Source organism: Acanthochromis polyacanthus, chromosome 1, assembly GCF_021347895.1.
Source record: "Acanthochromis polyacanthus isolate Apoly-LR-REF ecotype Palm Island chromosome 1, KAUST_Apoly_ChrSc, whole genome shotgun sequence".
Taxonomy (NCBI): Eukaryota; Metazoa; Chordata; class Actinopteri; family Pomacentridae; genus Acanthochromis; species Acanthochromis polyacanthus.
The window spans coordinates 54,026,044-54,042,704 of record NC_067113.1 but is presented as its reverse complement, the minus strand read 5'-3'; the positions used below and the strand labels follow the sequence as shown (position 1 = coordinate 54,042,704).

Sequence of the window (16,661 nt, the reverse complement as noted above, 5' to 3'; positions counted from 1 at the left end):
ATTTAATATGGAATTATTTTCAGATGGACTGCCAGAGCACTGGTTGAAATGAGGGAATTTGACAAGAAAAATATTGACTTGTGTCAAAAACTGTATTCATTTTGCTTTTTTATTATGATTTTTCAATGGCAGTCTATGGGAGCCAAAGCTGTATGGAACCAGTGCCTAGTAGTCCTTAGTTGTTTTGCACTTTAAAGGTTCCATTTCATAAAAAATCTATTTTTATTGTGTTTTATGGTTGTTAGAACTTGTAGGTTAATAACAGCAATAAAAGTTAAGACATTAAACCCCTTCACAATTAGACAGCCTCCCAGCTTTACAATCAAGTAACAGATCAACCCCAGGTCACTGGGTTTTAAGACGCGAAATAACAAACAAATGTGTTACCTTTACTTCACTGAAATGCTGCCCGACTGGTTTATCAGTTTGTTTGTTGTTTCGCGTCTTTAACCCCGGTGTGTGTTTGGTTGCACATTTAACCCTTTTGGTTTCAGTGCAGCAGGAGGCAGAGGGTTAACCTTGCCTGGAGGGGAGAGGGGATGTGACGCTGCTGCTGCAAGTACATAACACCGACACACACTGTCTGCACACAGCGACAGGCAATCACGTCTGTTCCACTACGCTGCCGAACAGTACTTTCACATCTTGGAGCTGACAAAAACCGGCGTTTACATTGTGTGTTTCCTTTAAGGTAAAGGGGAATTCCTCCGGCTAACATCGCTTTCATTTGCTCACATCTGGAAAGTTGCTTCCTTTCGGTCAACGTGGGCATCAGCTCCCTTAAGGTAGCTAGCTAACGTTACTGGATATGAAAACATGTTGGGACTTCATGGCCGTGAATGTAGTTAAATACGCTTGCTTACATGTTTGAGGATGCAGAAGCTTTCGTTGAAGCCTCCGGAGGTTTTCTCGTAGGTGAAGCCAAAAAATAGCCAAAGCGGCTAATGCTAAATGCTAATGGCTGCTCCCACATGTCTGCTAGTGTAACGTTAAGTGGTCTGCTCATGTCTAGACTGCTGAAAGTTCAGCTTCATGGACGTTTTTAAGGCATTAGCACCGGTTGTAAAAGTTTTGCAGTTTCCACAGTGCCGGAGAAATTACGTACTTGTTTATGCTAATATCCATTTGTATTGCGCTAACAGCAAAATTATATCGCAACGTTAGCTTAATTGTGCAATTTCTGAAATATACAGCTGTGAAGTGCTTGTTTTAACAGTTATTTGTGTCAGTCTTTCCAGATCAATTGTACCCCTATGTGCTTGTATATTAGGTTAAGTGTCAACCATATTAACAGTTGTTTATGAAACACTTGGATAAGACTGCCTCTGATAACGAGAGACCTCGTTACTTCAAGCTAATAGTTCTAACGGTCAAACTAGCTAACCCAGTTGTTGTAAAGAGACATTTATGTCCTTTTAATGTGGCTAAATAACAAGCATGTTAATTTAATCTAACTTATGTGATATTTGTATTAAAATCCATGAATTTCGAGATAAACTACTCCTACTTCGTGTCTCTGGCAATGTTAGATAGTACACGTAGTCCTATCACCTTGCATGCACTCGCATGTTGCATGGCATAAAGCCCCAATAACTGAATGCACCAAATTCAGTTCACAACTCTGCCAAAACAGCATTCCTTTATTCCCAGAGAGGCGGTGTATGGAAGAGAGAGGTATGTTAGATTACTTATTATACCCAAGGACTGAATCTTTAATTTGGCATGGTTTTAACACTGGAAACACTATTTATTGTTGTAAGATTTCAGCTTTTACTGTTCGTTCATCGGTCAGTCCAATAGGACAAAGTGAGCCAATCCTTAAATATGTATTACTGACGTTAAGTGCTGCGTGGTGGGTCGTGTGTTGCTTCCCAAAAACGCAGTGATAACCAGGCATGTGCTTCTGCATTGTGAGGAGCAGAGAAAGGCGGGGGGCTAACACGGATAACACTAGCATGGATAGTGTAACAAGGACGACCAGCAGCATGGACGCTGCGGTGCCGCATCTCTGTACGAACAACAAAGACAGGTTTGAAACGTCGTGTTTGGTTAAGTACGATCGTGCGGCGCAGGTGGCTAATGTTTGCTAGCTGCTGATAATGTAATGTAGGTCACCAGGCCAGTGAACGAAATCGCTGGAGTGGAGACGACACGACAATTTCGGGATTATGTGTTATTCGGAAGACGTTTATTTTCAGATTTAATACCAAGTTATTGTCTAGTACCCATTATTTGAAAAAATATAAAGCATGTACGACTCTCTGTATCGGTTCAGTTAGATGTTAGTGGGTCACCCGGCCATGTTTTGCTTCACACGCGGTTGTTTGAGGACTGCTGCGCTGTTGTCATTGGCTTCGAGTTATTTTTGGAAAGGCTTGTATTGACATTTGGAAATAACCTCAGACTTAATATTTTTAACGCCGTAACAGGGAAAAAAACGCTCTATTTGTCTCCCACTTTGGAAAAATAATCGCGGTAAGGCTCGTGTGTGACATGCTTGTGCTGCTCGGTCGTGCATTTTAGTGGCCTCTATTTGTGTTTTTCATCACCTACAATGTGGTTATAAAAAAAAGTCCAGTTTGCTAATTTGGCCTGCAGTTTCCTCAGAGGTTTATTTGTGGGTGTATTTGTACCTGACACGCAGGCGCACTGACCCGAGGCTGGTGGGGGATGTTGATGTTGCTATGGTTATGTCTTCCTGTGAGAAGGTCACCAGAGCACAGCCTGCAGAGTATATGTGTAGTGTTTTTGCACAGCATCAGCAGAGCGTAGATTAACATCCGCATGTTGATTTTTGGCTTGCACAGCTGATTAAAGTTGATTGTCTTTATCATTTTACAGCATGGCGGATTACTTGATCAGTGGTGGTACAGGCTACGTGCCTGAAGATGGACTCTCAGCTCAGCAGCTCTTCTCCATCGGAGACGGTCTGACGTACAAGTAAGTTTCCCTGCATCACTCACTTAAAAACATCTCTTTAAAGTAATTAAATGATTTCAAAGTAAGGTTTCCTGATTTTAAAACCTCACCTATGCGAAATGGTGGCTGAAGTGTACGCACCAGTGCTTTGTAATGGCCAACGCATTTTGAATCAGCAGATCTGACCAACAGTGTGTTGTCTCCGATGGTCATACGGCTGAAGAGCTATGCTCTAAAGGAGATGGGTTGACTTACAAGTGAGTAAAAACAGTCATCTTCAAACTGTTAAGAATCCTCTGTCTCTCCAAATAGTGAATTCATGAGGGGGAAGCAAATGATTGTCCTTCTAAAGCAACTTTACTTTGACTGCAACAAACGATTCCAAAAGTCTCAATCTGCTGTCATGAGCTCAAGTGCATGAAAGCAGAAGGTACATGCAGGGCTTGTTTGAATGCTTAACTTGATCTTGGTCACAGGGATGAAATTTGCTTCCAGTGGGCATAACTGCATTATTAACTTCAACTAATTATCAACTTACATGACCTGTTCTGTAAATGTAAAATGCATGACAGAACAGCTCATGCCTTTTCTCACAAGCACTTTGCTCTGATAAAGGCACTAATTACACACTCATGTCTCAGCTCTTACTTTTCTCACTCTCCTCTGCTTTGCATTTTGGTAACACATGCTTTATAAATCACCTCATTGTGCATTTTGACTGAAATAATTTTCTTCGTTTCATCTGTGCAATCACCCATTTATTTTCATTAGCACAAATAACAAAAGACAAAGACTTGTACAACTCAAGTGTAGTGGTTGTTGGGCACTGAGAAGCATGCCCTTTCCTTTTTCCTTGCATTCGCTCTTCGAGAACATTCTCCTGAATCCTTCACAATGCTCTTGCCACAGGCCCTAACAACCATTACAATCAATGCTTAAGATGCCCTCTCATCATGCCCTGAAGGCCCATTAGTTAATGCGTTACTATGTGGTTTTAATCAGCTGACAGTCTTTGAATTCTTTGCTCTAACATGCCATTTCTCATTCGCAAAAACTAATTGAGTAGAAAACATTACAGTGTTTGAGTGTAATCAAGTGCCTCACGTCTGAAGGAAAGGTTGTGCACATGATTGCCTGAACTGACATCATGTGAATTTCAGGAGGAATTTGGGGGGATGGGGCTGGTTAGTGGATGGAAAGACTGCATCAGTGTTTAAAAGCTCTTTGTTTGAACCCTGTGATAACTGCAATACAAATAACAGTGCAAGAGTTTCATCATTTGTTGTTAGATGTCTTTGCGGCAGATTGAAGTTTCCCTGTCAAATTTTTTGATATGCATGTAAATTCTATCATTCTAAATCTTTCAGTAGAGGAAAAAGAAAGTCACACACAAGAAAATGACACACAGGAAGACAGAAACGGCTCTGTTAGAGAAATGGCTTCCTGCACTATTGTGACCTTCAGCCAGATGCAGAAATCCTGTTCTGAAGATAACTGTGAACATGTTCTCGAATCTGCTTTCATGCTCCATATTTCTGTCTGTGCTCCTGGGGTGGCATTAAAAGTATAGGTGCACCAGTACTTCTGCTTGAATACAGACAGTCTGTCTCATCTTCAAAACATTTCTGTGATCTCATGCCACTTTCTCACACAAGCCTCGGGCTGTTGGCTGTGCATAAACAGGAGGTTACTGCCATTCGCACAAGACCGACGATCTCAACTCTACCACATAATTAAAGCTGTATGGATTTGTGTAGTCTTGCCAGTTGGAATGGAGACACTGTCCAAAGCTAGCACAAATTCTGCCATTAATTACAACAAAATCTGATCTGCCTTAGCTTTTATAGCCTTAAGGGCAAGTTATGTGGTGAACTACTTGCTATAAACTGTTTTGAGTAAATTGAGGTGTTGCAAATCTGATTTTGAGGTTTACAGATAAATTCCTGCAGCTAACTGTAATGAAATAAGTCTGCTGGTGTGTTTTCTTTGGCACACAAACCTGCAGTGACACCCTGATGTGACTCAGATGAGCAGGTGTTACCCGTAGAAATCCACCTTGATGCTACATTTACTGAACACCTGATTGCGATGCTCTTAGATTCTTTGATGTTTTCTCTCCATGTGAGCATTTGGATTCTCTTTCATGCCGGGGACACAAACCGGCAGGTGAGGACAATTTGTGGCCGCTGATTTCACTTTGAAACACTCCCTCTTAGCAGCATGCATTTGTCTACATTTACCAGTCAAATGAAAACCATCATCAGGTGCGACCAAGCTAGTGTTTTCTTCAGCCTTTGAATCCAACACGGCGAGCTCTGGTTTACTGCTGACCTCGAGTCTAGGTACGGCTTGTGTGCTGCAGCTGAGGTTTGTGGCTCCTGCTAAATGCTAGCACATGTTTGTTGGGCTTCCCGCTCGGCCCCTAGCTTGGTGTTTGTGGGTGTTTTCTCTCTAAAATGAGGGGAAACAAATGTGCAGTATCCCATCTAGTGCATCTATTTCAGACTTTCCTTTTCCACTCCCACACTGAAGCAGAGGAGATGAGGGTGATCTCCTCGCAAATCAGGCCTCCACTTTCTCGCTTAGACTGGTTCTGTCCACCAGCAGTGCAAACTATTTACCTGTTTCATTTATTTATGCCTCATAGTTTCCTCCAGCAGTATAAAGCTTCACTTATTCCTCCATGTTTCCATCTCTACCCTGCCTATTTTTACACCCATCTGCCAAAACCACAGAATACATACAGACTCTGGCTGGAAAACAAACCCATCATTCTTGTGTCTGGTTCTGGCTTCTCCACTCATCTTTTTCTACCTCTCATTGTGTTTATACAGACTGACAAGAGCTGAAAGAGGTCAACTGTAGCTTTTTTTTTTTTTTAACCAAGAACAGGATACACCCAGCTGCACTTAGTGTCTATACTCAGCCCCCATGCCACTTTGTAATTTTCTGGGAAGCACAAAGAGACACAAAAGAATATTAAACAATGGATAGTAAACTACGGTGGTGTCTTTGTTTAAAATGTTACAGAAAAGGAAATTAACATCCGCCGAGTTCATCACCTTATAAAAGAACCAATATTTAATTAAGCTGGTGATTGCAATCAGAAGTTCATTCAAATTCTGACTAATCTGAGTTGCTCTGTTACTATCACCTTCACGTCTGTGTTGTTTGCCCATCCTTTCACTAGTGCTTTTATTTGTTCTCTGTTCAGTTCACCCTGTTTGCTTTGAGCCACTCAAAGTACAGATTTTTTCAGTCTTTATTTTCTTAGAGACGCTATCACGAACATGAGGAGATCTTTACCTCCTGGACTTTTTAAAGAAGTGTAATGATGCTTTAGATCTCAAAGTGTTGCTAAGTTATGACCACCATCCCCTCACTTTACACTTTGTTTATGTCTTTCAGTGATTTCCTGATCTTGCCTGGCTTCATCGACTTTACCTCAGACGAAGTGGTGAGTACTCATATGTGTAAAGGACATATTAGTGAGTACAAAAGGTCATGCCAGGTCTGTTCGCATTTCATAATATTGTCACAAGTAAGTGTAACATCTGAGTAGACCAGCAAGCCAATCATGTCTTCAGTTTCTTCTACTCCCCTCGTGATGACAAATGTGGCTCTGTCAGCAGACAGTCTGTTCTTGGCGGAGGCTTTTCTTAAACCATCAACCTTATTACATTGGAGTTTTTTTTCATGTATATTTTTTTTTCAAACAAACCGCTCTACTCCAGACCTCAGCTCCTTTTTATAATTGCAGCCTTTATAAAAATAGTGTTGTTTTTGCCCATTTGAAACCTTCAGCAGCATTTTCTTCTCTTGCTGCGCTGCTATTTTTGCCTGATGTGGTCACCCGCTGGCTGCTATCTCACCCTTGTGTTTACATTTGTGTCTGGTCAGTTGCTCGTCCGTCTCTCCCAGCAGATGACGGGAGAGTTAATCTCAGGGCTTTAGATGAAATCCTTCTCCGCTGCTTTGTCCATTTCTGATGGTTTTAATTTGATTTATCTATCATCTGTCATCTGTTTCCTCCAGAGTCACAGAGAGCTTGTTTTACTGTGCGAGATATTTTCCTGCCATGTTGTCATGGTTTGGTTGTCCCCACAGAGTCTTGCTCTGCCCTACTTTTTCACTGGATAGTGAACCTATTCAAGCTTAAACAACACAACACACTTGCCCCTTTGGCTTCAGTCACCACTTCGAGTTGTAAAGAGTTTGGAAATTTGTAACACTTTCAGGTTTGCATGCACTGGGAAGGTGTTAGAAACTTGAAGAGGGTCTGCATGCATGTGGTCCTTTTGTGGGACATTCTAGGCAGTCATGATGTTCTTCACACGATTTTCTGACTCTCAGTTGAATTTAGCAGGTAGGTGTAGTTGTTCTTTTTAAATGGAGAGATAGTGTTTGGTGATTTCTTTAGCCATCACCATGAACGCCTAAGAAAAACAGCCAGCTGCCTCCATAGTTTTTCTCTCGAGACAAAGGCTAAACCGTGGACAACACAGATTTAATTTGCTGGTTTCCCATGTTTGAGGAATGTCAACATGCTAGCTGTTGTGGGAATTGATGATAAGCGAAAGTCAAAGTGGCTGTTGGAGATACTGTGGGATGGCTTATTTCCATTTTTCCAGATAGTGTCAGGTTTCTGCCCCCGAGAGGAAGGATAGTATTGTAGATGGGGACATGTGTTTTATTGAATTAAACCGATGAGTACTGAATGATTCTGAAACTGAAATTCTGTGCATTTTTACTTTAAAGGAGCTATTGTCATGTATTTGAATCTCCTAGAAATCTGCTGAAACTGATTTAGAAGCATTAACCACATAAAGACACCTCAGTGGTTTAGTCTGCCCCCTGGTGGATTATGAACCAAACATCACAAATCCCCCTCTGTGTCTCATAGGATCTGACATCAGCACTCACCAGGAAGATCACACTGAAAACCCCCCTCATCTCCTCCCCTATGGACACTGTTACAGAATCAGCAATGGCAATTGCCATGGCGGTAAGAAACAGATCAAATTTTGAAATAGTGTGTGCTTTTTCCTACTGAATTCTAAAGTCCATGTATCGCTCCTCTCCAATTTGGTAGCTAATGGGAGGAATTGGCATTATTCACCATAACTGCACACCAGAATTTCAAGCCAATGAAGTTCGCAAGGTTAAGGTAAATTATGATTGTGCTGTTTTCAACACTTTGTTTTATTTATTTATTTTTTAAATGTTAGACAGCCTTTTGTAGTTCTGTGAAATGTTCAGTTGGCATGTTTAGCAGCAGCTGTAGTGATGGTGGCAGTAGTAGGATTATGGCTGTTGTTTTTTCTGTCTTGTTGCTGTTGTCGCCATCATCACTGTCACAACGCTGTACAAAATTATATACAAATCAAAGGGACTAAATTACTACTGTCAACAAACCTAATTTAATTCTCCAGTGAGTCATACCCTTGACTTTTCTTGTTTTGTCTCATTTTGTCCCTATTTAGGACATGGTAATTGTCTGACTTGTGTGTTTTTGTTTGTTTGTCGTTTTAATTTATGTTTACTTTTATTGTTGATTTGTTGTGTGTTGCTGTTTGTTTGTTGTGTGTGGAGTTTGGTTTTGTGCTATTCTTGCTGCTTTGCAGATGTGTTCTGAGGATGATAATAATAATAATAATGTTTGCTTTCTCTTGGTTTCCAGAGGTTTGAGCAGGGTTTTATCACAGACCCAGTTGTTATGAGTCCACGCCACACAGTTGGGGATGTGTTTGAGGCCAAAGTAAGACATGGTTTCTCTGGTATTCCTGTCACAGAGACAGGCAAAATGGGCAGCAAACTGGTGGGCATTGTCACCTCCAGAGATATAGACTTCCTTTCTGAGAAAGACCACGACAAACCTCTGGAGGAGGTGTGTATGTTTGTTTTTTAAGAAACTGTAAATCTGCTTTTTTAAAAGTCACTTTTTTGACTATCATGCTGTGATGTTCCAGGCTATGACTAAGAGAGAGGAGTTGGTAGTGGCTCCAGCTGGTGTTACACTCAAAGAAGCAAATGATATTCTGCAGCGCAGCAAAAAAGGTGAATTAAAGTGATTTATCTGATAGTTCTCAAGTTGGAGTTTGGTCTCTTTTGTGCAAGTTAACATTTCTTTTATTCTCTCTGTGTCTAGGCAAGCTTCCCATTGTAAACGATAATGACGAGCTGGTGGCCATTATTGCCAGGACGGATTTAAAGAAGAACAGAGACTACCCACTGGCTTCCAAAGACTCACGCAAACAGCTGCTGTGTGGCGCCGCCATCGGCACCAGGGAGGATGACAAATACAGACTGGATTTGCTAGTCCAAGCTGGAGTGGACGTCGTCGTACTGGTGGGTGTTTATAAAGCTTGGGTTGTAAATACTGAAGCTTCATACTGTCACTACAGGTATCCCACATAGAAGAGAGAATCTGTTTAAATTTTGGAACAGAGTGTAGCATAAATTAGCATTTTACTTTGCATTCTCAGAAATTGCTGTAACTCCTAAACACTTCAAATTAATATCACATATGTCGCATGCCAAGACAAACAGATGTCTTCACTAAATAATGAGCCCGTTGGCCTAAAAAGATGTTATGATGTTAACCTGCTCCCACTTCTATAAACATTTTCTTGTCGCCCATCACTTTGTGGCTTACAGTTGCTATTGAGTGTACATACCAGGCTCTGGTTGCCTCGGTAACTGTTGTATAATTAACCAGCCCTAATATTTCAGACTGAAACTGGCTAGCCTTCTGTTCAACAGTGACAGTGCACCCACGTTTAATTTCTTTACTTTGCACATACATATCTGCCCACACAGCAAACCTGCCATTTGCTAAGGATTTTTATAAATGCATACCATATGCCATATTTTGGAATTTTTGTCTATGTGTTGTGAGTGCAGTTGTGCAGTTTTGATTTGTTGGGGACCACAATGATAATCGTCTTTTCCATTTTGATATATATGATGTGGATGTTACCAAAGTCTTTATGTTGTTTCCTTGTGGTAGTTGTCGGGATAAGTCAGTGACGGCATCAATTCACGGAATTGATGATGTTGGTTATCTCAGTAGCATTGCTATTCAGCCGTTGTAGATGTGCAGAATGTATTTATTACTAGTTACACCTGCAGCACAAATACAATGTAGCGTGATGTCCCAAACAAAATAAGAGGGTGAGCTTTCATTTCAGAATTTTTGGGTCCAGTCCAGTGCCATGCAGCTTCAGGTTTTTCATGGAATTCGTTTATTAATGGTAAACTAACATCTATAGACTCAGGTAGATTATGAAAGTCTGAAAGTTTCTAAGCCAATGACAGTTTTGACTGGCAAAATAAATATGAACCAGATGATGAAGACTCTAAAAAGGAAGATTTGTTTGATACAAAGCTGACATTTCCTGTGTGTGGGTAGTTTCACTTAGGAAAATATAGAAACTTTACTCACATTTTCTGTGTAAAAGCCCTGTGCACATTTTGCATAACATGTATAAATAGAAGATGGGTCTATTTTTTTTTTTTAATTATACCACTGATGTTCACTGCTCGGTGGTGCATTTATTGTAATGGAAGAATAGTTATACAGCAGCACTCTGCCTGGCCCACACACATTTAGTCTCTGTAGCCACTCCTTTAGCCCTGTTTTTAAGACTACTGTACTTTATGGTGCATACAGTTTATTTGAAATTAAAATCTTTATTGTTTTTACATTTCTAGGACTCCTCACAAGGCAACTCGGTGTATCAGATCAACATGATAAATTATATTAAACAGAAGTATGCAGAATTGCAAGTGGTGGGAGGAAATGGTGAGTTCACTGAAATAGGAAGCACTTGAAGTACAAGTGTTCAGTCTGTACATATGGCTGGAAATAAAGCTGTAAATGTTATCTAAATGTGCACACCTTTGCTGTTTCTACTCTTCCTACAGTGGTTACAGCAGCCCAGGCCAAGAATCTGATCGATGCTGGTGTGGATGCTCTGAGAGTTGGCATGGGCTGCGGCTCCATCTGCATCACACAGGAAGGTACAGGACTCATCCTTCTTACGCACGTTGAACACAGAGTACTGCAAATGGAAAATGGAATTTAATTTTAGATAAGTGGTGAATCTGTAGCACTAAGTTGTAACCTAATAACAGCAAACTGCGAATTTAAATGTAGGGAAAAAAATGAATTGAGATAAAAGGCATAGATCTGGCTATGAGCTACAGTGAGAAGAAAGGGCTATCGGTTGCTAGCGGTGACAAATACCCTGACACCACTCCTAGTTGTCATGGTGATTTGCCAAGGCCTCTGGTCTGTGTTGCTATGGGGACCGGTCTCTCATGTTCAGACTGGGTCACGTTTACAAAAACGAACAGAAGAGATGTAGTATTTGGATCAAAATGTCTCTGTTGATGAAACAGCAGCTTTTCATATGAAATGTATGATTGTAATTCTTTTTCCCTTAGCTGTCATGTTAAACATGTTTTTTGCCTTCCAGTGATGGCATGTGGGCGGCCTCAGGGGACCTCCGTGTACAAGGTAGCGGAGTATGCCAGGCGTTTCGGTGTACCAGTCATCGCTGACGGTGGCATTCAGACTGTGGGCCATGTGGTGAAAGCTCTGTCTCTTGGAGCATCGACTGGTGAGATCTGAGAAATTGTTGCACAGAATGTTGTAACGTTGCAGGGGGAAATCCTTATCCAATTCTTCATATTTCATACAGCTTGTTATCCTTAGAGGTATCCAGTCTTCATAACAACAAAGCCGTTTATCACAGCAGGGAAGAGGGTAGGTTGGGTAATACAAAAACACAGAGATAAATTTCTCCCATCTCCCACTCCAGTTATGATGGGCTCGTTGCTAGCGGCAACCACTGAGGCTCCTGGAGAGTATTTCTTCTCAGATGGCGTGCGGCTGAAAAAGTATCGTGGTATGGGCTCCCTGGACGCTATGGAGAAAAGCACCAGCAGCCAGAAACGCTATTTTAGGTACGTGGGAGGTCAAATTCAAAGGGCAGCTATTGCAGCATTGTGATCCAGTTGCATGAATATTAATTGGGCCACGTCTTATCCACAGTGAGGGCGACAAGGTGAAAGTAGCCCAGGGTGTGTCAGGCTCAGTCCAGGACAAAGGCTCCATCCACAAGTTTGCACCATACCTGATAGCAGGAATCCAACATGGCTGCCAAGATATTGGGGCGAAGAGTCTCTCTGTCCTCCGGTGAGCAGTCTTTGTGGACGACTGATTTATAATAGACTTAGCTTTTATGTACCTTATATTTACAGTGTTTGTGTCTTTCTCAGTTCTATGATGTACTCTGGAGAGCTGAAGTTTGAGAAGCGGACCATGTCTGCACAGGTGGAGGGAGGCGTACATGGACTCCACTCGTAAGTCCAGAAACCGGCGGCAAAATGCCTCTGCTGCATTACATTACATTATGTGGATACTTGCTGTTATACTTTTGTTGTCTTTGTTGATTCACTTATGTTTTTCTGCATTATGTTCCACCTAACTCCCTGTTAGTTGGTGACATTAGCAGAGTCTTTGTGAAAATGCCAAAGAGAAGGGAAAATTTAGCAATAAGTACCAGCTTTTTCAAATTCCATTACTATTAGCTCAGCCAACAGCAAGGTTAGACTATCTGACTAGCTTTATCCAAAACACCAAATACCATCTCCTCCTTGTATGCCGCTGTCTGGACTGTGCATCCATCTGTGCATTTATACATACATATGTTGTATTCTTAGACACAGAGAGAATAATTTTGGAATTTAATGTTTTTCACATTTGGTTGAAGACTGAGGAGATGCCACTGATTTTTGGTACCCATCAATTCAATCCCTTTAACCCTTTAAGCTTAAGTCAATTCCAGCTGTTTTCAGTACAAAAAATCGCTAATATTCTATTTTTAAATAAAAAAAATTACGAAAAATACGGGGAATATTGGACGGGCATCACGAGGTGCATTTCCTTGAAAATGACCGATTCGGGGATTTTATACGACTTCAGGACATGTTTTGGACAAAATAGTTTACTGGCTTGTGTCGTCTGGATGCAATAGGTTGGATTATGGCCGTTTTTTGTGGAATCTTTTTTTTTGTGTGTAGTAATGAACCCGGAAATGTGAGTCGCGCTGTGTGCGTTGAAGCCGTGTATAGAGAACGGATGGATGAATATTCGTTTTTGTCGGACAAATGTGTTTTTCTCACCCGCTGTAGTAATCGCATCTGAAAGTGGTTTATACCGGCGGATTCATGAGAATCTAAGCTTTCCATCGGCGTATAGTGTTTGTATAATCGTGTTTGCAGCCGTCGGACATTCTTGAAATTCCTATGCAAATTAGTAAGTGTACCGCCGGCGGTACACCTACGACGCACTGAAGCGTAAAGGGTTAAAGTCTTCACTACTCAGACAAGTGAAAGAAAACCCTGAATAATTTTTTTTTGAGTTGATCTGGTGTTGGGAGGCACTTTGTTGGCATTATTTGGGTCCAGCTTGTCTTTATAAAGCCATTTCAGACATGGTTATTCACACGAGACTGGATAGAACATCAAGTGACATAACTGATTATAATGCAGTAGTAAACACAAGACAAACCTAAATTTGCTGTGTAACACTTGATTTAACTGTAGCTTATCACCTCCGACTCTGTATTTTGCGAGTAATTTCTATCATGTTCTATAAATTACTGCTACAAACAGCTGGAATCAACAAACTAAACTTCAGCTCCTGTTAATGTTTGGTCAGAACTTGATTACATTAATCAGTGAGTCTTATTAATGTAATCTGTTAAAATCAATGCTCATTGCCACATGATTTTATTGTTATGGACAGTTCTGTTTGTAACACATGTGCAGTTATAGGGGGGGAAAAAGGAACTAGAATGGCATTTTGTGATTTTTGGCTACAAATTGTGCCTTTGGTGTTGTGTTTTTTGACCAGTATTGGTGCTGGAATGTGGAAATCTTCTCCATATTACTTTACACATCTTAACATATGTCACATGTGTATCCTATCCACTGATATGACTGCGCACAGTTTAGATTTGTGCCATATTGAAAGTGATATAAAATGTTACAAGATCCAATTCTATGAGATTGCTGTCATGACTTTTAGCAAAAAGTAACAAAAGTGTTCATTCACACATGAAACCGACCCATTTGATTAACTTCTGGAATGTGATAAAGGCTACAGATCCTTAGAATGAGCTTCTGTCTAAAGAGAGTAAGACATGGATGTCAACATGGTATGGAAAGCTATGATAAGGGTTGAACTTACAACACCGACAACTCCTCCACTCTAAATGTGGGACTATCTCTAGAATATTGGTGTTCCATCCCTCCTTTAGTATTCCAGAGACTTGGAGGATCACTGCCAAAGAGCTCTGATGCTGTTGTGGTAGTCGAGCACCTTAGTATGTCACTTCTACTTTACTGCAATTCTGGTTGATTTGGTCTCCATTGTGTGTCACTGCATGTTTCTTTGTTCCAGCCAGGACATTACAGATGGACGTAGTAAACCGAACAACAGTTAGTGAAAACTTGTTTAAATCCAAATGTTGATTTTGCTTTTATGTTTCTTTTTCTCCACAGTTACGAGAAGCGGCTTTACTGAACACCAGAGTTGGAGCACAGATGAACGGTGCACGTTACATACCCAATCTAACAGTGACCAAATGTTAATTGCCACTTGAAAAATACGCACCACCCACTACACCCCCCTCTCTGCCCTCCCCTGTGTCGTATCCACTGCTGCTCTCTTTCTCCGACCCCAGCCAGCTGATCTGGGGAGCGAAGGGGGCACCGTAGCGAAGCGAGAACCTTCAAACTGACACCCGACTCTGTGAACACCTTGCACTCAAGAAAGTGGCGCATCAGGGTTTTTGGAATGACATCCGTACCTGTATCTTGAGTATGCAGCCCAACCCCACCCAGTTTAGTGTGTGTTGATAGCAGTGTGAGTGCGTGAATTAAGGGTAGTGTGTGTCTGAGTGTGTGGTATAGTTTAAAATGTGCGTTGGGACAGACAAAGTGAAGGTGCACTACGTTTATTCGTCCTGTTATTAGTGAGGTGAAAACCGCCGTGGTGCAGATCCTATCAGCATCTTTTTTTTTTTTTTTGTGGCTATTTTTGGGATTCACGCTTACCAGCAAGCTCCCTGTAGAAGCCTCCCGCATCCCAGTTCTTAAACACACTCGTACATACGTGCAGAAATCAAGACGAACACTTTGTCTCTCTGTGTGCAGTGTGCCAGTCTATCACAGCATTTCAGTCTTCACCAATATATGCTACTTGGAGAGTAACTGCTTATACTTAAGCGCATATTGTTTACTTAGTGTATTGTGGATTCTGAGGTATGAGATATTGGTCATGGTTGTTATCTTGTCAACTGTGTATCCTTCAGTGTCACCAGAAAGCAGTATAGACCCACAGTTTTTACCTCTATGGACATTCATTTACCCCTCGAAGACATGCTGAGCCAAATAACCAGTGTCCCATCTGAGTGCAGAGAATTCCTAAGTTAAGCATGAAAGGGACCAAAAAGCTGAACATCAGGTATGTTTAAAAATTACATCAAGCTGAAATATATCAATCAAAAGTAGTTGCTAAAGAGGAGAATGACAACTTCTTTTCCCATAATTTGAATACTTTTAGATAAAAACGACTTTATATTAAACATGTATAGTCTCTGGGGGGCTTTGAATTGAGCATGAAGGGTTTTTGATATGCATGTTTGTTTTTTCACTAAGCCAGACATGGCTGTATTTATATTCTGCTTTAATTGCATACATACTGCCAAGTGTATTTACACTTTCTTTGACATGCTTCTTTTGTAACTCCCAAACCAAAATTGGTGCAACAAGTTGCTCATTACTTTGCCACTCGTTCCTTCCTGCGCTTTCATGATGTGTCATAGGTTCTCTGTCGTTTTATTTCTGATATAGTTGTTTCTTTTCACCAGAGATATGCCTTGAAAACAAGGATAGAAATAGGGCTGCACATGACAGCTCTGTGAAAATGCATTCAAATGCATAATGTTACACACCTTCTCGCCTCTTTTTTCTTACTTTAAAACAGTTTCGCTCTGTTTGTTACCGTTCAGCTTATGTAGGGGTAGGCTTTTCTAACATTTTCATACTAAACTTTCTTTTTGCTAGATGTTTTTTTTTTTTTTAATGTCCCAGATTGTATGAGTTGCTTTCTCTAACCCGCTAATGTACTTTTTACCCTGCACAGGGTTCACTTGACTAACAAAGATCTTGCAACTGGACTGTATTGCAAGGAAATGTACATGAAATATATGAAGAAATATATACCTATATTAGATGGAAATGACTGCTGCTTGTTTTCAGTTTCCCACCTAAAGAGGTAATTCAGGTTTTTAAAATGTCTTATTTGTAAAGTACTGAGTCCGGTTAGTCCATCTAAAAAGCACAACTATAGTGACATGTGAGATGTTTTATTTTTTGTGTTGCTCTTTTGTATGATTTCAGCTTCACAACAGTTACCATAACACTTACAAGCTTTTGCAACCTACAACCAAAACGGCAAGAAGGCTCTTTTTAGATGGACGGTAAAGACTCAGTATTCTGTAAATCCGTTAGGGGATTTTGAGGAATATCATTTCAGAACATGTTTGCAGTAAAACACTCAACAGATGATAGTTGCTTTTGCTGTTCAATATGGTAAAGAAGAATAAATGAATAAAACTGTCTATGTCCTGCTGTCTTTTTGAACAGAAGTCATAAAGCCAGACCTC

The 16,661-nt window shown here is 40.8% G+C and overlaps 1 protein-coding gene across 8 annotated transcripts; it reads left to right on the top strand.

The window, feature by feature from the left end:
- Positions 1–548: 548 nt before the first annotated feature.
- impdh1b (IMP (inosine 5'-monophosphate) dehydrogenase 1b) lies at positions 549–16,616 on the top strand. 8 transcript variants are annotated; one of them, XM_051946792.1, is made up of 16 exons: positions 549–691; positions 2,842–2,940; positions 3,099–3,176; positions 6,328–6,376; positions 7,823–7,924; positions 8,012–8,086; positions 8,600–8,806; positions 8,889–8,976; positions 9,068–9,267; positions 10,633–10,723; positions 10,846–10,941; positions 11,400–11,543; positions 11,745–11,889; positions 11,978–12,121; positions 12,205–12,288; positions 14,494–16,616. In XM_051946792.1, the coding sequence occupies exons 2-16, from the start codon at positions 2,843–2,845 to the stop codon at positions 14,513–14,515; spliced, it is 1,623 nt and encodes a 540-aa protein (XP_051802752.1). In that variant the 5' UTR covers positions 549–691; position 2,842; the 3' UTR covers positions 14,516–16,616. The 8 variants fall into 8 exon arrangements, with proteins under 8 accessions (XP_051802752.1, XP_022045842.1, XP_051802763.1 ...); XM_022190150.2 differs by having other exon boundaries at positions 3,096–3,176; XM_051946803.1 differs by having other exon boundaries at positions 550–785.
- Positions 16,617–16,661: the final 45 nt, after the last annotated feature.

Excerpts from the sequence above, each read along its gene's own strand:
- impdh1b (XM_022190146.2), top strand. The coding sequence starts at position 1,896 with ATGTGCTTCTGCATTGTGAGGAGCAGAGAAAGGCGGGGGGCTAACACG. Across the intron at positions 6,377-7,822 it reads ACTTTACCTCAGACGAAGTG|GATCTGACATCAGCACTCAC; the intron begins GTGAGTACTCAT and ends TGTGTCTCATAG. Across the intron at positions 11,890-11,977 it reads AGCCAGAAACGCTATTTTAG|TGAGGGCGACAAGGTGAAAG; the intron begins GTACGTGGGAGG and ends TCTTATCCACAG.